Source organism: Desmodus rotundus, chromosome 6, assembly GCF_022682495.2.
Source record: "Desmodus rotundus isolate HL8 chromosome 6, HLdesRot8A.1, whole genome shotgun sequence".
Lineage (NCBI taxonomy): Eukaryota > Metazoa > Chordata > Mammalia > Chiroptera > Phyllostomidae > Desmodus > Desmodus rotundus.
In genome coordinates this window covers 152,416,568-152,438,480 of record NC_071392.1, presented here as the reverse complement: position 1 = coordinate 152,438,480, position 21,913 = coordinate 152,416,568, and the positions used below count along the sequence as shown (strand labels likewise).

At 50.1% G+C, this 21,913-nt stretch overlaps 1 protein-coding gene across 1 annotated transcript in view; it reads left to right on the top strand.

The window, feature by feature from the left end:
- Positions 1 to 21,913, top strand: part of SLIT3 (slit guidance ligand 3) — a 509,645-nt gene that overhangs the window by 385,334 nt on the left and 102,398 nt on the right. The window contains exon 6 of the mRNA XM_053927422.1: positions 4,090 to 4,161. Coding sequence (XP_053783397.1) covers positions 4,090 to 4,161 — 72 coding nt within the window. The remainder of the gene's footprint in view (positions 1 to 4,089; positions 4,162 to 21,913) is intronic.

The window sequence follows — 21,913 nt, the reverse complement described above, 5'->3', positions numbered from 1 at the left end:
GTGCTAACAGCACGCTTACAACAGGGAATTCTTCCTAAAGCGCTCTCTCCCTGCCTGCTGTTCGTAGAGTTTATTTTGAGTCCTCGCTCATGCTGGCTTTTCGTTCTGACTTGTTTATATTCTCAGAGTACAAAGATACAGTAGCTGGGAAGCTCCTCTCAGGGAGTCTGCCTTTAGTTCTCGTCTGAGGATTCCTTTCTAAATGGACTCCGGTATCATTTTAGCACTCACATTGTTTGCTGAAATCTGAGCTGCCCGGGGAAATTAGAGCAGTTAATTTAATAGCAAGAACGTTTTGGGGCTTCTGGGCTTATTCACAGGCAGGAGAGTGTAAATCAAATTGAGTATTCTGTATAAAGTCGAGGACAATAAAAGTTACCTCCAAAAAACAGGCAGCCTGCCCTCCATCTACAGCCTTCCTGCTCCTCATCTTCACCCTGAGCCCCCAGAAATCTTACTTTATTCCAAGTGCCTTCCCCATGCTCCCCAGCATCAGTGGTCGGGGCAGAAAGCACCCCACGTGGTCGTAGAGCAAACACTGGGTCATTGTGTATTTGTGGTCATAGGGCCATAGGGTCGCAGCCGTGAGCGTGGCTCCTGCCATATGGTTTGGACCCAGCCCCCTGCCATGCTTCCAATAGGAGGACTCACTCCGCAGCCACCCGGGACCAGCTTCGCCATCCCCAGCATTGCGCTAGGCACTGGCGTGGGTTATTTCGTGCGTTAAGAAGAAAGGAGTCAGGAGCCATGTGAATCGCACTTCTCATTGCCAAGGGGAAACGGAGACAGCACTGTCAGGCCTCCTAAGACGGCCGGGTGGCCTGTGCCTGTTTCTAAGGTTCCCTTGAGCAGGCCCCCTGAGTAACGGTTTTTTGTATGCAGTGGCCGGGGGCTGTTTTGGTTGGTTTTGGAGAAGATCTTTGAAAAGGCATGATGCAGACCTTTGACCCGAGGGCTTAGAGCAGACATCATCAGCGGCAGCCCCACCCCCCCACAACCCCTAGAAACACACTGCTGCGTCACACGCTCTGGCCTTTGCTCCAGAAGGTTCTGTGCGTTCAGCAGCTCTCCACTCCCAACATCCTCACAGAGACGTTGGCCTTGCCTTTACTTCGCCTCCCCTGCCCCGTGCTTCAGGACCAAGTTCTGTGTGTCTGAGAGGTACTTGAGAAAGAAAAGAACCCTTGTCTGAACCAAGTGTGAATTTACTTTGTTTTAGGGACCTAGCTTATTTGCAGGGAGTAACAGGATTGATAGCAGGCAGCTGATGAGCGTTTTACAAATACCCAGATGCTTAGTGCCATGGATTCATACACTAGCTGGGAAGTGAAGTAACTTGGGTTTGTGTTTGCCAGACGGGACCCTTCTAGGCCCCGTGCCCTGAAGACTCACTCACATAATGCTCGATGCATCTTGTGAATGAATGTGCCATCCGAGGCCAGGATGCTGTTTATCTGCGGTTAGAAGGAAAGGAGACCGTCTTGGTTGTAATAAATAACTGTCTTCTAGAAAAGCACACTTACGTGTAAATATTTTACATTTTGATGTACTTTGTATGTTCTAAATTGGTCTATAAAATGCACCCACAGAGATACTTACATTAAAGCTCAGTTTTCTGGTTACTAATAAACAACTAGGTGTCAACTTGTGCCACCCACTGAAAATATTTAAACATCGTGTAATTGGTGATGCATTAGACGCCCCTGCCTTTGGCCCCGCAGTGGCCGGGTCCTCTCTGAGACTCTTCATCCCCACCACTGCAGTGTCCTGGGTCACAGGACCCCGCTGGGACACTGAGCAGTGGGGGATTTTTATCTTTTCCACATCTCCTTCCCCCACACCTTTATAACCTCTTCCCACCACTTTATTTTTGTTCTCTTCTTCCTATGAGTTTCTCTTCTCCCCTGCAGATTTCATTCTTCCCATGTAAAATACTACACATTTGGAGTATCGTTTGGTTTCCAGTGACTCGAAAAGAGAAATAATAGAACACTCTTCACATACCCATCAAATAAGTAATATTCTAATGGCAGGAACCTCTTTAAAATGTCTGCACAAAAGTAGACGCACAAACCGCCATCTCTACACACTACCCCGGACTTCCCAATCTGATGATTTAGAGACTTTTCTACTTAGGAAGATGGTGCTGTTTTTGCCAAATTCAGCATGTTCATAGAACAATTGTCTTGGAGCCAAAAGATTTCTGCTTGGTAAGGTTTGGTGGCCGTGGCGTGGCGCAGGGGTTGTTGATTCATTGGCCCTTAAACTGATGACAAGTCTAGAAGCGGGGCAGCGAGACGAGGTTCCCTTCACAGGATCTCTGCAGGGAATCGGCGGCCCCACACTCCCGGGAAACCTATGGAAAGGACACTCGGTACACACAGTAGGAAAAGCTGCAGGAGAATTAGCGATGGGGGACCTCGGAGACTCCATGCGAGGGGCATCTGCGGGAACTGTGAACTCCGCACATAGAACTCGTGAGCCTTCAGTGCTTATGCTTCCTGAGATTCCCATTTCCTGTTCATTTTTCCATTTTAAATGTCTAGCATCTTGTACTGTGAGCATCTATTGGGATGGCCCCACTCCTCCCAACACCGCAGCAGAGCCCACCTGTGTGAGGCAATGATCACCCTCACCACACATACCTCACTCCCATCCATTTACACGACCCTGCATCTCTACACCTTTCAGTGATAACAGCACTTTAATTTTAGTTCTGCCTTTAGCAGACTATGAAACGCTCTGTGAGGATTGTTACCCAGTGTCGCTCTGACACCCGTTTTGCAGAGAGTGGTCTCGGGACAGATTAGCGCAAGTTACAGATGAAAATTCCAGCACCGGGAGGCCTCTTCACCTGAGAGGGGCCCATTTTCTTTTCCTGAGACAAAGGAAAGGAAAAAAGAGTCTATGAGGACGTTTTTTGGTGTAGCCACTTCTTTCGGCCAGCCGCCCCCCGACCCCCAAAGACAACCCTGTGTTCTGGGCACAAAATGCAAAACCCTAACCATTTTCCGTATAACGTCTTTTTCAGAAATCAAATGAGTCATATGTAATACACGACATTGAAGGTGGAATGCGGTCCTGGTAAACGTCCTGACTTACACACCAGATGTATTTTGATTTGGAGCTAACAGCCTCTATTTGTTATCTCTCAATTAAAATGCCTCCGTCCCCAACTAGGCTGTGTACTAGTCAAGGCATCTTTCTAAAAGACATTATTTTCATGCTCAGAAGATGGAAAGGGAAATAAAAACGGAGTTCCGAAAGAGGTGCATCTAACTCGCCCCAATTTAGATGTAAGTGGTACATCTTTAAGGCAATAACGATATTCCTTCCCCCTCCACCCCCAATCAGGAATGCTTCCATCAATGGGTTTCTTTAACGTTGATGATGGTTGGTGCAGTTTGAGGGAATCTGTATTTAGCCAGAAAAAGCTTCAGTAGAATGACCTGCCAGATGGGCCCCCTAGCAAAGAACAGAGGCATCAAACCACCACAGACATTTGGTGCTTAGAATAATAAAAAGACTATAAAATTAGATTAGTTGAGTCTAATTTGGAATTGGTATATTCCCCATGCACCCTCGCCGCTCTTGGGCAGATCAAGCCTTGAGATTTAGCACTGTGTCAGAAGCCTGCAACTTCCAGTAAAGGGAGCCCGCGCGGGGGAAAGGGAAGAAAGCATGCTGGGAGGTCTCGGAGGGCAGCGCAGTGACCTCCAATGATTTACAGGCCTTTAGCTTAATGAAATTGTTTCAGTGACATGACGGTAAGAGCTCGTAATGGATTGGATGCCCTAATGTAATGAAATTACTCCCTTCTGCCTAAAAAAAAAAAATGCGCAATTAATATTTACTGAGACCTGACAGCGTTTGGTGCGCTCGTCTGTGTAGTTCTCTCAGACAGTCAGAGAGGAGAGACGGAGCAGCGTGGCAGACAGGCTGGCTCTGCGGGAGCTCCTGGCGGGGACGAGCAGAGCCTGCAAGGGGTGGAGGGACCGGCGCTCCGGTGACCGGGGACGCCCAGCCGGCCGCCCGCTCCGCGGCGCTGCCCCCGCTCCGCCTTCACGCTCTCCCCTTGCTTTTCCACAGGCAACTGGACAACAACCACATCGGCTGCATTGAAGATGGAGCCTTCCGAGCGCTGCGCGATCTGGAGATCCTGTGAGTTGATTTTGCGGTCGCTGCCTTGTGAGCGTGTGTGCGTGCCCGCGCGAGGAGGCGAGAGGGGGAGTGTGTGCGCAGGGGGTTCCGTGCGGGTGCATTTCTGGGTCTGCTGCTGCAGTGCTATGAAAATCGGGGACCCGGGGACGCCTCCGGCTCACTCACCTTGGCCGAAGTGTTTGCAGGCAGCAAAGTGTGATTTCTCACCTCCCGCAAACTGGGGCTTCTGCTAATTAAGTCTCAGTTGAGCCCTTTCTCCCCCCGCGGTGGTCCCTCAGCGTTTGTTGCTGGGCAAAGCAGATGGACCGGAGTAGCCCCCCAGCACCTGCCTGTGCATTCCGGGGGGGTCTGTCTGCCTGTGGGTGTGCAGGAGACAGGGTTCAGGTCTGGGAGACCAGAGAGGGTAGCAGCACCAGGGGTCAGTGGGGAATCACCCAGAATCAGAAAGGGACCTTGGCACAGGACTGGGGGATGCCAGGCAGCCAGGTAAAGTCCAGTCACTGCGTTGCTCCTGGGCTCTCACCTCAGGTTTCAATTCCAACTTTAAGCAGTAACCTCCAAGTGGTGGGGGTGGGGCAGGATGAGAGGAAGAGGACCCCCTCCCCAGGATCCCCCTCTGTATACCCTGTCATTTCCATACCCTCTCATGGAAAGCTGCCTTTCCAAGCTCGGGATTTTCAAATGGGTCTCACTAAGGAAACCCGACTTCCAGGGGGAAAGTCAGCTAGGAGTCATCTTGGGGTCATTCAAACTAAAGTTGCATTGTGTAAGAAAACATTTGGATTGGTCTCACCCCAAGCTGCACTTCTAGCTTGCCCCGATGGAGGGGAGAGCTGGAGAGGAGGGCAGTCAGAGGGGCAGCCCCTGCGTCAGGAGATGCCGAGTTCAGTCCTGACTCAGCTCCTAATTAGCTGCGTGACCTTGGGCAAGTCCCTTCTGCACTCGGAGCCAAAGTTTTCTCATTTGGAAAATGAAGGGGTTGGCTGCTATGTCTTGGGGGTAACTTCTCCTTTCCTAGTGCTGTAATTGCTTGGTTCTAAAAATGATTCTGATGGTACAGTTCCATCCAGTGAATGATAGGTGTGGGATTTGTTGAGCATCCCCCTGAAAATAAAAAATTACACAGTCACCACGTTGCATATTCCCTGACTTCCAGAAGAATGAGTAAATGTCAAACAAATAAATGAATGTCCCTTTGCACATGAAAGAAGGAGTAGAAGGGCTCCCTTTCGCCTTCCTTTCTACCCGGCCCCGCAGACAGTAGTGCCGGGGCTGGAGAGATCCTCTCCACGTTGCACGAGAGGAAGGTGATTCCAAGAGGAATCACGGGAAGCGAAAGGGGATGCTGATGCTGCAAGCTGCTGGAAATCTGATGAAAGCCGAGGATTCCCAGCACAGAAAAGACAGAACCCACAGCCAGGGAGGTTAGGTTGTCATTCCTAAGATGGATGGTCTCCCCTCACCCAAACTCTGACCCCGGAACCGGCAACAAATGCACATCTGCTGGGGAGAGGATGCCAGCCCAAATTTAGTAACCTAGGACTTCTCTTACCAAGAGGCTGGAGCTGAGAGGGGTAGGCACGATTTTCCCTGCCTACAAAAAAGGCCTTTGTGGAAAAGGCTGCGGGGAGATTACCACCCTATTCTAGGGAAGGATGAGAAAATTCCTTGGGAAGAAACCAGGAAATGGAAGTCACCAGCTGCCACTGAGAGGACCCGACAGCCTGCACCTTAGTTCTCTCTCCTAGGCTTGGCGGTGTCTTGCCTCCCCAGGAAGGCTGTCTGGGGAGAGGGAAGGGCTTTGCAGTCAGACACACCAGGATGTGGGATCCCGGATGCGGTGGGACTTTGGTCAAACTACGCAACCTCTCTGAGTCTGTTTCCCTAACGTTAAGGAGCAGTGCCTTATACACTTCCTAAGAGGGGCTCTTCCCTCAGTGTCTCTCACCCGTGCCCCACCCCCATTAAAGCCCTGTCCAGGTCAGCATTGGACTCCTCAAAAGAAGTTGGTATCCAGGTATCCTCAGTCTCTCAAACTTGAGGCTCACAAACCTGTGATGGAAAAAAGAGCTTCCATTCTCCATCATCGCAAAGAGCCTCCAGGATCTGATTAGTTTATCTTCTCAATTCCAAACAAAGCCAGATCAATAGCTTTGTTTCAAAGGCGTGCTCATTTGGCTTCACATGGCTAACTACTTAAAATTAATCATAATCAGTTATTCCATGGGTTTTTAATTTCCAGCAGAGGCACATAGCTCTGGAACCATCCATCTTAATGGTGAGCCATTCTGAAATTGGCTAGAACTGACGTCTCCATTTAAAGAAGCTCCCCTCCCACTCCAGACCTTCCAAATCCCATCTGCACACCGACATTTGATAATACTTCTCTGTAACCGCAACGTAGGCACCATTAAAAAATCTTGACAATAAAATAAATAGGAACTAAGTGAAGGCATCGTATGTTAACTTAATAAATTCCTCAGAGAGCTTCAGAGAGAGAGAAAGGAGTTCAACACCCTTCCCCTAGAAAGGTCATCTTTAAGCATCTAAAGCTTTCAGAGGCAAGTTAAGAAGACAAAAAGTAGTATTTCAGGTGTCTTTTCTCTCTGGTATTGTGCAGAATGAAAGAATAAGGAAAGACTCATGATGACTTCATGGAAAAATCTCTCAAAATTAACTTAAGGACAGTTTGTGAGCCCTTGCACAACATGGGCTTTAGGGGTGCTGACCCCCGCACAGTCAAAAATCTGTGTGTAATATTTGACTCCCCCAAAACCCAAATTGTCCCTCAGCATCCACAGGGGACTGGTTCCAGGACCCTCCACAGATACCCAAACCCGCAGATGCTCAAGTCCGCTGTGTAAAATCGCATAGATCAAGGGCATAGAGTTGGCCTTTCGCATCCGCAGACTCCCAGCCTCCCGTAGAAAACAGTCCAGGCGTTTAGTGAAAAAACAAACCCGTGTGTAACTGGACCTGCGCAGTTCAAACGCACGTTGTTCAAGGGGCAGCTGTGGTGGTGGAAATGTTTCGTGTGGGATCACCCTGTGATTTCATCTTTTCTGTGGGTGGAAACGCCGTTAAACCTCTTTCCATCACAACTGAGGTCAGTTTTACTGGTTCCATTGAAGGAGAACTTAGGGGGTGAGTTGGTAGGAACCACCCACTGGCAGTGAGGAGAGAGGAAACAGTAAAAGGTTGGAAAAGACTGAAATCTGTCCCCCTTGACCTCACTTCTGGCTTTTGCCCCCCGGGGCACATCCGGCACAGAGGATGGTAGACAAAGGAGGGAGTCACCCACCGCTGCCCTGTTCCAGTAGCCAGGAACAGGGCAGTGGAGAGAAGTGGAGTAAGGTGAATCTTCCCAAGGCCCCGGGCCTCCACGGGGAGGAGTCCCAATGCAGTGAACATAACTAGCATTTGGGCAGTGGCCCGTCCTGACACTGTAGCCGGTGCTTTACCTATGTGATCCCTTCGCGTCCCCACAACCCGGCCGTGAAACCACTGTTCTCGTCGCCCCCATTGTACAGAGGAGCAACCCATGTCAGAAAAGCTGAGTAACTGCTTGACTAGCAAGTATCTGCAGAGCCCGTGTGATGACCCGCCCTTCCAGGCCGCCATCCTGAGCTGTGCAGCCACAGCTCTCATGCAGTCAGCTCCCCGGAAGCCTGGCCACAACACTCCATGGGGTGGTGTGAACGGGCCCCCAGAGCTGGGCTAGGCAGGCTACCAGCGACTTCAGGCCCCACCAAGGAGGACATCGGCACCTCCCACAAGCCTATGGCTCTGTCATTCCCTTCACCCAGTTTAGGGTTCCCCACAAAGTTGAATGTAAATCAAACTCACAAGGGACAGAAAGTAATCCCTCTTTTTCACTGGCTTACACGCTAGCCCCGGAGACAATTCATTCTCATCCGGAATGTTGCCAATTGACCTTGGCACTCAGCAAGTTGGGGTTCCATTCTCCAGACCTCCCCAAAATACAGGCCCAACTTCCTATATGGCACTCAAGTTTCTTAACTGAAGGACGTTATTTACTGTGGGTCACATGCCCTTCTGTTACCAGATCTCGCCCCTTCACTTCCCCATGTCCCATAGATTTGGTGATTCACATGCTAGGTTTTCTCTAAGTGAGGCGTGCTTATCCGCCATTGAGTATGCCAGGGCTGCGTTTCCAGCCCCGTCAGGAATCTGTCGTGGTGGTGCTCTGAGCAGGCACTGCTGGTCCCTGCCAGCTGGATTGATCATGGGCAGACAACTCACCAATTACACCAGGCTCCTCCCTGCCCCGCATGCCATCCCGGGTCAGAAAAATATTTAGTGAAAAAGAAACCAGTAGGAGTATGGACGAATGAAACAAAAATGAGAAAATCTAACTAATAAGGTAGCTAATTTTTTTCAATAGTGCTGTAGAAAAAGAAAAAAAGATTTTCAGAAAAAAGAAGAAAGATTTTCAGGCATTTCCTCCTGACTACATACAGCAAACAGAAGCTCCATAGATGCGCCACCAAAGACGCCAGCCCCAAGGGGTCAGGGAGGCACCCGGAAAGCGTCTCATCTCCCAGTGAGCAGCCTGCCCTGGGCAGACCGCTGATACTGGCCGAGCCGCCCGCAGAGAGCCAGTGTGCGCTGCCCTGCAGGCCTCGCTCCCATTTGTGTCTCTCGCCAGCTTCGGAAATTCGGTGACATTGGTATAGCCTGGCCCTGGAAGGACCACAGTGTCCACAGGACGACCTCCTATGGTTGGGATGAGGCACAGACAGGCCAAGGGCAAGGCAGGACCCACGCCTCCTGACATTTTGCACCTTGGGTGCCCTACTTCCCTCACCCCAGTCCCAACTCCAACTAGGAGATGCCAAGGGCAACAGGAAGTTGATGACAGCAAGAAGACCAGACCTGGGACCCCAGGGCCCCGATCCCATGTTCTTTGCCTACACCGGGCACCCCCATGCCATCGGGCTCCTAGGGAAAAACCTCTCATCGCACTGCAGTGGTCCTTTCCCCACCCGCCGTCACGTGTTCCACATCATTTAGGGACGGAGGGGGCACACTCTAGTCCGGGGCCTGCTTCCAGCTCTCCCGGAAGCAGAGGCTGCAAACAGACCACAGGCTACATAGCATCCGCAGACGAGCTTTCCTTAATCCCGTAAAATGTTTTCTAAAACTTGAAGTTAGCATTTCACATTTAAAACTTACGATATTTTTCATGAAAATGCAGCTCTGGACTTGTAGCAAACTGTAAGCATTGGCGGTCCTGGGCCGCGTTGCTTTCTGCACCATGGTCAGTGGCGGCCGCAGTGCACGCAGCCTCCCCACATGAGGTGGGTGAGGCCACTCTCCCACCGGCCTCCGCTCGTTTGAGTGACCTGCACCCAGGCAGGCCCTGACGTAATCCACCGAAGCAAGGACACCCTGGGCACTAACATAGTGCCAGACGCCAGGGACAGGAGAGCTCTAAGTGAGCAGGCAGGTGCCCTGACGAAGCAGCCCCTCTGGGCCGGAGCTGACCAGAGTTGCTGAATGGGCATGTACAAACAGAGCTAAGTGATGTGGGGCCCGGGACTTCCAAACTGAGCAAGCAGAAACCTCACATGCCCTGTCTTCTGAGAAGTCCCTCTCAAGAGTTGAACTAGCCTCCATATTCCCTTTGATTGTAAAGCAGTTATAACTGGGTTCATGCAAATAATGAGAAACAGGAGATGAACGCCCACAGGCCCAGTTTCCTGTTCCCCAGACCCCTGTGTCAACCCGTGTACCGAGCTCCCTCTCAGCCCACCTTCAGAGGAGATCCAGGAGTTAAAGCAGAGGTGGGAATTAACCAGACTTTTAGGGTCCTTCTAATTCAGCAACATTCAGGCAGGCATGATGCAGCCTGACCCCGAGCCCCACTTGCAAACACAGAAGAATGGAAGAGAGAGTTCTTTGCTCATGGAAGAAGCAGTGAAAAGAAACAGACACCAGCCTGATACTCGTGGCTGAGGGGTGCTGGGCCCTGGGTGTAGGGACATTTGTAGACTTTGCTGGTCCAGCTCAGGAAACCCAGAGCTCAGTGCAGGTGGCCGTCTATTCTCTGCTTCAGTCCAGCTTCCTCTGGATGTGAACTAGATGCTCCGATTAACAGTAATAATACCGTGTGTTCCATGCCGTAGTCCTCCCTCCCTTATCCACAGGGGATATGTCCCAAGTTCAATGTATAAATTAGGCGCAGTAAGAGATTAACAGTAACTAATAATGACTAGAACAATTATAGCAATAGACTGTAATAAAAGTGATGTGAAAGGGGTCCCCCGTTTCGGGGAGCCCTTGCTGGAGTCTTCCTTTGGGCTCAGTGCTCTCTGGGGCAACACGCCACCATCGGCCAGAGCGCGTGTTCTGTTCATGTCTTCCACCCCAAAATTTAATATCTTTTCCATCATAACTGAGCACTTACCACTCGCTGTGGTTGTAACGTTTGCAGTTTCAGGTATGACAGCAAAACTAGCACCAATTTCTTTTTCCTCCTTCACAGTTTCACAAGTGGAGGTTTCCTTCTTACCGTAGATTTCAGCACTATCAGGATATGATTTTTTCTCTTATTAAGTCGAGAACCTTCACCCTTTTGCGTACAGGAAATGCAGCCCTTCTACGCATGTGAACGGCCAGCATCACTGATCTTGTGCTGTCGGGACGTTATTAAGTAAATAAGGGGGCTCGAACGCGAGCTCTGTGCTACGGCAGTCGATCCGATAACCCAGACAGCTACTAAGTGGCTGATGCGCGCAGTGTATACGGCATGGAGACACTGGACACAGGGATGATTCGTGTCCTGGGCGGGGCGGGATGGGGTGAGATTTCATTCACGCTACCCAGAACAGCACGCAGTTCAAACTCATGAGTTGTTTACTGTATTGTTTATTTCTGGAATTTTCCATTCAACATTTTTGGACCACAGTTGACCACAGGTAACAAACTACAGAAGGGAAATGGATAAGGGGAGGGACGACTGTGATACAATGACATTAAGTAGTTATTGGTATAGTCATTATGCATATTATGACTTTCCTAGCCTCCATTTTTTTGTGTGTGCTATCTTCTAGGCACTATGCTATTGGCATGCAGCATTTTGTATAAATCCTCAGCAGAGCCTTTTGAGGTGGATCTTATTAATCTCCTCATTTTGCCCATGAGGAACCTGAGGCTGAGAGACGTCGAATGACTTGTCCAGAGTGACACTGGCAAGTGCTTGCAAAGGGGCTGCTTTTCCACTGTCAGCTCCAGCTCTGCCTGATACCTGAAGCCCCTCACTTAGCTGCTGTGCTAAGAAAAATTAAAATAAAAAAATTTACTTCAAAATACACACCAGAGAAACAATTGTGTGCATCGGTGGGATTACCGGCTGTAATAAATGCCCCGAGTAATCAGGACTGATAGGTTTTCTTTTTGAAAAGTTGACCCAGGGGGCACTCAACTAAACCTATGACTTGGGCTTCATCAGCATCACCTCCAAGTCCACAAAACTACCCCAGACCTGGAGGTATGAGGCCAAGGTTGAGCTTGGAGGGGCATCAGAGTCTTCCTGTAGGACTGGCTGCCAACCTAGCTTCACCAAACTGGGGGGCTTGGAGTTCATTTCCTTATTGTCACGTAGACGTCTACTGTGGTATCAACCCCTTGGGGTAGTCAGGTGTCTCTGGCAAGTCGCAGACGCCCAACTAGGCCTCGTAATAATTGAAGTTGCAGAACCACTTCTACCGCCTTTTCTCCAGAACCGCACACCAGCCTGGCGTATAGTAGGTAGTCAGAGTGCAGGGAACCAAACCAAGTTGAAGTTAATTAACTGAGTGGAAGCCCACTTCGCCCCAGTCCCTAGATGTTCTGCTCTGGCTTGGCCCTGAACAGATGAGGTTAAAGTTGTCCCAGAATTATTTTAAATATTGAACAATGAAGTGTTTTACTGAAACAGCACATTTCTCATATGTATTGCCTTTGGTTCTTTATTCCTCCAGCTAAATAGTGATTTTCTTTTCCTTATTAACAATGAACCAAATTAGAACCTCAGTGAAAATTGGTGTTTTCAAACAGACAAGACTCATTTTCATTTATTTACAAAGTGTTTCACCTGGGTTTCTCTGGGAGATGCAAACAGTTTACTTTTTAGCAGACTCTGGAATCCGAGTGTCTCTCCAGTCATGACACAGATTTGAAATAGACCTGTCTGTCAAGGCTTAATGAAAGTCTTAAAACATCTTCAGAATATGATTTTTTGGTACTATGCTACAAATTGTGAGTTGTCCAGGCAATCAGGACTAAAACTAAACATTGTAGAAAACACCAAGAGCACCCATTCTGCCCCCAGAACACTAGGAAACGAACTGGCTTCCCTAAAGAGGCCCACTGGTGCCCCCTGCCACCCTCCTTCACAGTCCCCCAGACTCGAAGTTCGATTGCAGACGTGTTCTTAAAACGACTAGCTTGGTTTTGAGAATATCAGCTTAAGGAAAAAGTGAACATTTTTTTAGTAAAGATCTTTTTTTCCCCCCCATTTAAGTAAGCATTACTTTAACAGTTCGGGTAACTAGGATCGGGGGGATCTAGTGGTTTCCGTTGGAGTTCCTTTTCCTGTTAACTGAAGGCTAGATTAGTCTCGAAATTGAAATGTGTCCTGTGCGTCCCTGGGTTGAGAGGCTACAGTGATCACTGATTGTTCTTCACCAACAGAGGACCTTGAATGAGTGGGGCTCCCCTTGTCAACCTTTCCTACGAGCGGCGCTTAGGTGGAATCAGGTATGGACGTCCCAGAGGCCACAGGCTCCGGCCACCAGGTTTCTGGGCCAAAATTCTGGCTTGACAAACTAGACCAGGGAGCAGCCTTTAGGTTTGCTTTGTCCCATCTAAAAAAACATGGCAAACTAGCTCTGCATCTTTAAAAAAGGATTCCAGAAGCTTTTCTCTCAGGGGCAACATAAGGAAGCCAGTGGGGAAATGCCACCAGAGCCTCATGGGGATGAGTTTGCTCCCAAAACGAAGCTTCTGCACTGGCCTCTGCCCTCTCTCCACCCCCCAGCTGCCAGCTTGGGTGCCCAGTGTTTGAGCACATTCAGTGTGTATCTTGCTCCTTGAGCAGTGATGTAGGGAATACGATTATGCTTCTCCAAGGTCACACCTGGAATCACAGACAAGCTCTAGAGAGTCCATTCTCCTTCCACTTCTAACTAACTCAGAGGACCCCCAACTGTCGGCCCATAGGTGGCATGAAACCTGCAGATGTGGGATTTGATTTGGTTTTTAGTTTTAGTCTTTCCAGTGTTTAAAAAAAAATAGAATTAGTTCCAATGTTTAAAACTCCGGTGATTTTGTTTAAAAGTGTGTAAGTTCAACTTTCCGTGAACATCTAGAAGCTACGGCCCGCATGTGCTTTGTGGGGGGAGGAAGGGCCTTTCTGCGAGGAAGGTGGTGTCGCGTACCTGGGCCATCGGCTACTGCAACCACGGGCCGCGTGTGCCTCTGGAGCACTTGAAATGCGGCTAGTGCAAATGACAAATTGATTTTTTCACCTTCATTTTAACTGGCTTAAATGTACATGGCCGCCGACTTGCACAGAGCAGGTTTAGAGCTGAGTGGTGGGCACCCCATTTGGGCTGCTCACAACTTTGAGTTTGGCCAGATGTTCTGTCTGTATACAGGTCTGGGCATCCACAGTCACCCCCACCCCCCGCCACTGCTGTCTGGAAAGCTGTCCCCGTTCCAGAAGTGCCATGTGAGAGCCAGCACCAGCCCAGTGGGAACAGGGAGGGGAATGTAGAGTTCCAGTGGCCCCAGCACTTCATTTGAAGAGAAAGAATCTCCCCCAGAAAGGTGAGCAGACTTGCCCACAGACTTTCTCCAGCGCTCTATGTGGCCATCTACCTTCCTCCTGTATAAGCGGAAAGGAAACAAGTTAATGAAGCCTGCCTCTGTGTCCTGCCATCCCATCGTCCCTTAATCTCCAGCACTTTGCCGGAGGCAACATTTTACATTCAGCATGGGGCCACACCCTCCCTTCCTAGGGCCTTCCCATCATGCGGCCACTGCTTGGGGGGTGGCCCCCCAATGCCCTCATAGGTTGCTGTCCAGTAGAGAACAATCTGGAAAGTGATGGGCTTCCACATCATTGACCCTGGCTACTGGTGGTGACCAGAGCCCAGTGAGTAAACACGGGGGGCGCCTGCCCGTCTTCGAGCCCCAATAGCCCAAGGAGTGAATGGCAGCCAGGTCCCTGAGAGAGTCCCTCCCTTACAAATATCAGAGCAGGACCTCTCTGGCATCTCATCCCAGGGCTGCGCCTCATGCACCTTGTACAGTTCTCTGCTAACAGGTCAGAAGTGGCTCAGATCCAAATGCTACCCAGGCAGCGACGGGTGTGGTCTGCCCTGTAACTGATGAGCAGCAGGCAGAAACCAGACAGGAGCGCATCTGCCTGCTGGGTGGAACACAGGTTTACCCCAGAAACAGACACTTCTTCAGGGCTCTTTGTCCTCGGGTGATGCTAAGTGGGGAAAGAAAGTGTTAAATACTTTCAACCATTGAGAGAGAGTGCATTGGAATATTGGGTGTCACAGTAAGTGACCGCCCGTCAGGAGGCGCAGTGTGTCCCCATAACGCAGTCGAAACTCTTTGTTCGTTCACACACAGTGGGGCCTCGGGTCTCGAACTTCATCCGCTCCAGAAGACTGTTCGAGGGTGATTTATTCAAAAGCAAATCTCCTCTGTCGCCTTAGAGACGTGTCACTGCTCGCACAGGTATCAGCATGAAAGTGTAGTCAGGTAGAGAATTGACCCCCAGAGTTTTGTTAGATGGGCGAGACATTTTCTCCATGAATAACTTGGTCGAGAACCCAGACATTCAAGAAGCGAGCTGGCACTGTGTATGCTGAACGTATACTTGGTACCTCTACATCATGCGATATACATATGTCAAATGTGTATATATTTGCTTTACATCGTTAAATTAATCTGTTTGGTTTAGAGACCAGAAACTGGCTCCTGAGGGCCAGATTCCGCCCCCAAGTATGTTTCATCTGTGACTTTTGTTCCTTAAGGTTCACCTACATTAAAAAAGCAGGAGGCTTCACATAAAATGTCTAGACGTCTGGCTTTCTCTTTTTTAAAAAAAGGAACAACGGGCAGCCTTGCACCCACAGCCCAGCACGGCAACGGCCCTCCCACACGGGAAGGGACGATCCTGTAGCGGAGTTGTGTTGACCACAGCCCCACGCAGCCCACTTGCTCACCCAGGTGTCAAGCCACACTCCTGTGGGCAGTCGAGTTCATCCTTCCAGGTCAGCCCAGAAGGCTGTTTGGAGTGGAAATGTGTTTTTATCGAAAGATAGAAAAAGTTAACCCTTCACATTTTGAAATTCCTTATTCACTGAGTCGTCCTATGTGCCAAACATGAGGCTTAGCCCTGCCTCGGGGCACAAAACGGGGTTGCGCTCTGTCCTCTCAGTGTACACATTGCTGAGTATTCAAACGCTTTCCCCCTCCCTCCTCTTTTACTGGGGTAGACACCAGACTCAGCTGAGGTGGAAATTGTCTGTTTCGCCCCCCTCATCTACAAACTCAATGTCCGGTTACGTACGATGGAGGTCGTCTTCCATCCTCAGCCCACTGCAGACATCCGCGCACGCTGGAAGCTGCCTGGTTTCTAAACAATGTAGCAGACAAGATCAGCTGTCCAGGCTCCCGGTTTATAGGTGATGACATAGAATCAGGAGACTGAGGCCCTCTCATTCGTGTTGTCGTGTAAGGGACATTTCGCAGTTAAGTTGGTCACTGGGAGGCAGTCGAATCATTCTGAATCACCACCAGACATCCTCTGTGCCGTCCTCAATGCCTGAGTACGTCCTTCAGGGTCCAGGGACCGAACACACGGAAGTACCGTGAAGACTCACACTCCCGGCCCCTGGTGGAGCAGTGGCCAGATTTGAAAAGTCATCTTTCCCTTTTGATCTCCATTTTTTACATGTATTTGGGAGGCATCTTTTCTTGCTGTTCTTTGACACCGAGCCTCTGCCGGATGGCACGAGATGAGTTTCTGTCTGTCGCAACATGAATATATAATGAAGGAAGGACCCAAGACATGCCCTTCTGCTAAGGAATCCATGACATCAAAGGCCCAAATTGGCAGCTGATTGTTTTTATTTATTTCTGTAGATTTTACAAGACACCTGGAGACCATTTAAAATGTTACTTGGCGGTGAGAGCGCTGTTTAAAAATAACGCTCACCCCGGTGCCAAATCACTTTGGAGTCGGGTACAAATATTGAGACAAAAACCCCAGCTGTTATTGCTTTGGCTGCTAATTTGAGGTGTCAAATGAGAGGCCGACTGCTATACGTCAGTGAGTAAGGCCCCTTGTGAGATCATTATGTTTTCTAACAGTGGAGAGTAATGGGCTAATCAGTGCGGCATCAGTTGTTTTCATTATATGCCCACACAATGGTTATGAGCTTTAATGTAAACGGTCCGCAGGGAGATCCAGGAAGTGAGTAATGTGCAGCACCCAGGACAGTCCAGGGGCGCAGGTACCGTAGGAGAGGTGGCTTCCCACCCTCTTCTCCTCTGTCCGTGGCTCATTCCTCCTGCCTCTCGGCCCTCAGAGACTCCCTGTCTGCTCCAAATGGGCAGGAGATAAGGAGCTCCTTAACTTTGCTTTGCTTAAGGAGATCTGTGGTCTCGGTTCTTCTCGGTACTCCTAAAACTCCCAATCAACCAAGTTAACAGTGCGGGTGGCTTTGGGCAACACGTAGACTTGTTAGCCAAACCTTGACCTTAGAAGGCTCTGAGACACCATTGCCCCCTTTTCCATGTCGCCTGTACCACCGCCCTTGTTCTGTGTGCTGAGTGCTCTCTGCTACAAGAGGACCTGGTAATGCTGTTGCTTTGAGCAGCTGTGGCAGAGGGGCTGGCCCCACAGTCCCTGACGTGTTGAAGTCAGTGATGGCCGGGTCCACCACTAGCCAGTATGACTCCCCTCCATCTTGGGAGACGTGGAAATCGGACAGCTGCCGTCTGTCTGAAGACGGTCCTGTAAGAGGCAGTTTGGTGAAACGGTTAAATGTATAGGTCCTCTCATCACACTGGGCATATGAGCTCTGCGACTCTATAGCTGCGTGATCTGGTAGAGTTCACTGATCTTTCTAGGATCCCAAGTGAAAATGACACTGGTATCTCTGGACAGTTGGGAGAATTAATGAGATCAGCCCTTGTGAATTCAGCACAGGCACTGTTGGAAGTACTTATGCCTTCTGGGCTTAGCGAGTTGGCCACTGGGCACCCATAATTGTAAGTACAAGTCAGGACACCTCCAGGATCACTTTAAAAAGCCATCCTGTTGCCATAGCTGCTGATGACTCACTAAGAGTCTCCTTCCTGGGGAATGTTAAGGAGGGAACTACCTTGCTTATCTCTCTAGACTTAAGAAGTCAATCAGCCTTGAGATGGGGATGAACTCCTTGAGATAGGCCCAAGGAGTCTGGATCCACACCTGAGTGGAGGGGAAGAAGAGGGGTTCCAAGAGTACCCCGGGAAGGTCGGCACACTGGGAGACTGCAGTGGCACTTCCTGCGGATGCCTGGCTTCGCAATTATGTGGTACATGCTTGCAGATAATATTGCTGCATTAGAGCCAATTACAGAGTGTTATGGACACACGGCACGCAGATTGCACCCAGAGCCAGGAAAGCACAGAGTGATAAAGCGAAGGCCTAATCGGAGGAGACAGAGGGAAATGTCAGCCTTATTAAGGTTGCCAGGGTGGCGTGGCTGCAGCTGGACTTAGGTCCTCAGAGCTAAGATGCCTATCTTGAGGGATTCAAGGGAGAGCCACACCTCACCATGCAGCAGAGGACAGGGCGGAGCTGTGGGCGGGCGCCAAGTTGGAGCTCTCCCATTGTGATGACAGCTATGTCCATCAAGGACTGTGTCCTATTCCAGAGCCGGGGCCTCTTTCTAGGTGGGAAAGCACTGCCCTCCACACAAGATGCCTTCAGTCCCGGGCCATATGCTGTGCTCCACGCTTAGGTAAAGGCTCTGTTCTTAGCCTTTTCCCTTGTTCAGCAGTTTTCCACTTGAGCTTGCATGGGACTGCTCTGCACGCCCATTGAAACACAGGAGGCAGGGCCCACCCCAGAGCCTTTGATTCAGGACATGCATCTCTGACAAGCTCCTGGGCGACGCTCCAGGTCTGGAGACCACACTTTGAGAACCACTGCCCAAGTTCGTTCTCTGTCCAACCCAAGGTGGAGTCACCTGCCCTGTCCCCAAGCAGGGCCTTCCGCATGCACTGGTTCCATCACAACATCGCCAGTCTGGGGAACGGGGAGGCCCGTCTTCCCAGGTGGGATGAGAAAGGAGCAGCTCAGAGTTAGACTGCCTGCTTTGGAATCCCAGCTCAACCATGTGCTGCGTGGGCTCTCCTGCCAACGGTGTTTGTTTCTGTGTTTAAGGTTTGAACGACTCTGACCTAATCCCCTCTTCTTACAGAGCAATTTTCAGCCTTGCCTGGCGCATTACAGCTCATCGCTGGCAGTGGCAGGACGAGCTCTGCCCAGTTCTAGAGCAGCCAGAGGTCAGCAAGCGTTGTCGCTGGAAAGCCAGTTAGTAAATATTTTAGGCTTTCGGGCCATATGGTCTCTGTCACAACTACTCAGCCATTGTAACAGGAGAGCAGCCGTAGACAGTACACAAGCAAATGGGTAGAACTTTATTTACAAAAACAGGCCATGGCCGAATGAGATTTGGCTCGCAGGATGTAGCTTTCCAACTCTGGGACAAACTGGACTGTGTACCAGTCCCTCACGCGTTCATCATTCCGGCGTTTGGCGGAGGGGGGGAGGGGGGGCTCGTCTTGCTGCAGGACCCCAGTATTTCACTGAGGAACACAAGGAAGCACAGACTTCCTCAGGGTATTGGGGTTCAATGTGTGCCCTACAGAAGCAATGGAAAGTTCCCTCAGCCCCTAGTGCCCCTGAAGAATATTCGATGCCCTCTCCATAGTGCACACAGCCGTGAGTGGGATCCATTGGGAAAAGCAGCATTGTCCAGGTAGATCATTTTAATGTGGAAAATGATCCCTTTTCGTTAGGCATGTATGCTCCAAGCCCGGCAAAGCAGAAGGGACACGAGATAGAGTACAGGTCAAACTTGGTCTCAATATAAATACAGGGTTTATAATGGGGAAGAGCTTTATAAGAGAGAAAGGGAGGTAGGAGGACTGTCTTTGAAATCCCATCAGGGGAAAGTGCCTTACTGCTAGTTCTTACTGAAATGCCCATTCAGTAGCTTGTGAGGGTGCAATAAGGGGAGCCAGGGGAGCCAGAACAGTCCTGAAGTTGTATACAATTAATGTGACTCTGAACTTGAAAAAAGGCCGAATTGAAAGCATTTACTTAGGGAAAAGCCTCCAACCTGGGTGACTTGGGGTAAAGTATATTTTCTCAAAATATCTCCAAAGGAGCAGAGCAATAAGGATGAAACCAGACTCCGGAACTGGCAGAACCCTGCCAGGATGTGGGCGGGGAACACGATGCAGGTGATGAGGCTGCTGCCTTGCGGTCTGAACCAGCCACCCAGTGGGGGTGGGGGTGGGCTGTGGGCAGACCAAGCCATTTCTCTTTCTGTTGCTCAATTTTTAAAGATGTGTGTAGAACAAGAGGCAACAGGAGGCTTGTCCAGTTGTGTCCAGCTGTGGGTCCCAGACTGGCCATGACGGAGAATACCATGCTGGAGTAACAAACCCGCCCTAACCACAGGAGGCAGCAGGCAAGCTGGGAGGAACTGCGGTGTAAAGAAAGCACAGCAGGGCCCGAATTCCCCAGGAGCCCGTGTGCCGCCCTGGGTGAGCCCCTTACCTCTTGTTGTCTCACGTCGCTCATCTGTAAAATGGGAACCGTGATTCCAACTTCCGATTGCTGCAAGGACCAAATGAGATGAATGTGAAAGTGCATTGTAAACTGTAAAGGACTAAAGGAGCAACAGTAATAAGAGCTAACGATTATTGACCATTGCCTATGAGTCAGGCAGGGTGCTAACAAGTACGCTTTCCATGCCTATTTCCAGCACATGGTGGTCGGCTGAGGATGCTCCCCCAAAATCTCCATGCTTCATCCCAGGAACCTATGACTATAATATAGGGACTTGGTGGATGGGACTGACTATCAGGAGAGGGGAGGTGGCCCTGGATTATCCGGTTATGTCATCCATCACAAGGGTCTTCGTTAGAAACAGGAGATCACAGAGCCAACAGAAGTTAAGAGGTAGGAGTGATCAAGGAAGGGGCCACGGCCAGGCAACGTGCGTGGCGTCACCAGGCGGCAAAAGGCAAGGCAGCAAATTCTCTTCTTGATGCTCCCAGAAAAAACGCAGTCCTGTGGACCCATTTTAAACCTCTAGCCTCCAGACTACGCGGAATAAATTAGTGTTGTTTTGAGCCCCCGAATTATTGGTCACCTATTCCAGCAGCAACAGACAACAGATAGAGGCATTTTTCCCAGAGTCAGGCTTGTTTGGGCTCATACTCTGCTACCACCACGTGCTTCCTCCAGGAAATAGAGATGACAACAAAGCGCCAGCCGCACAGGGCAGTGGGGCGATTCACTGAGATGGTACCTGTAGAACCCTTGACCCAGCACCTGCCTGGCATACAATAAGCTCTCAGTTAATATTGGCAATTAATAGCTTTGTACCATTTAATCACCACTGACGCTGTATGAGATCAGTGCTGCTATTACTGTCCCCATGTTGCAAAGGAGGAAACCCAATAAGATTAGGAAAACGGACTTAGGGTTGCACAGGCTACAAGTGGCAGAGCCAGAACGCCAACCAGGTCTCCGCTTTCAGGGCTCATGCTCACCTACTCCGCCCACTGTGTTTGGGTTATGATACGGCTCCTCCATCAGATGCCACCTCCTTCGGCAGGGGCTCAAAAACCAATAGAGCACTGTGCTCCCTGCACAGGCGCAAGCTGCCAAGGCTGGAAATCAAATAAATTTGTGTTTATTAGGGAAGCAAAAATTCTAGCTGCCATGGAAGTCAACATCGAGGAGGTCACCAACGCTTTGACACCTGTGGGCTGGCCAGCCCTGTGCAGGAGATCACGGAAGTCCGAGTACTGTGTTTCATCCTTCTGGCCCTGGGATAATTGCTGTTATCATGAATGTTTTATAGCCCTCATTACGGCTCACATTTAAATATCAGTGTAGTAATGCCTTAATAAGTCATTGCTGCCGGGCCGCTGCCGGACCGCTGCCGGATGCAGTTGGTCGAAGCCCTGCATATAACTGCACTGTCTATTCAGCTCGATTAAAGCTGGCTGTGAACTCAACCTGGTGTTGGGTTCACAGCCAGCCTGGCTGGAAGGAAGCCACTTTTCTGCAAAGCCATCTTGCTTTTTCCCTGTGAGTGATAAGGAGGATGCTCAGACTTGGGGCTGGTCAAGTGGAGCCTAGAACTCTGGGGTGGATAGAAGGGGAAATGAAGGCATCATTTAAGGCATTTCTAATCTGATGGAGAAGGGGGTTGGGGGGACATAGTTCTCACCCCCAGAAAGCGCCCTGCTAAGGCAGGAGAGCCTGGTCTGATGGGAGTGATAGATTCTTCAGCTGTGTCTGATGAGATGTTCTGAATGCTCCCTGAGTGGGTGGAGATAGGATGGATTCTCTCTCTCTCTCTCTCTCTCTCTCTCTCTCTCTCTCTCACACACACACACACACACACACACACTCATACACTTATAG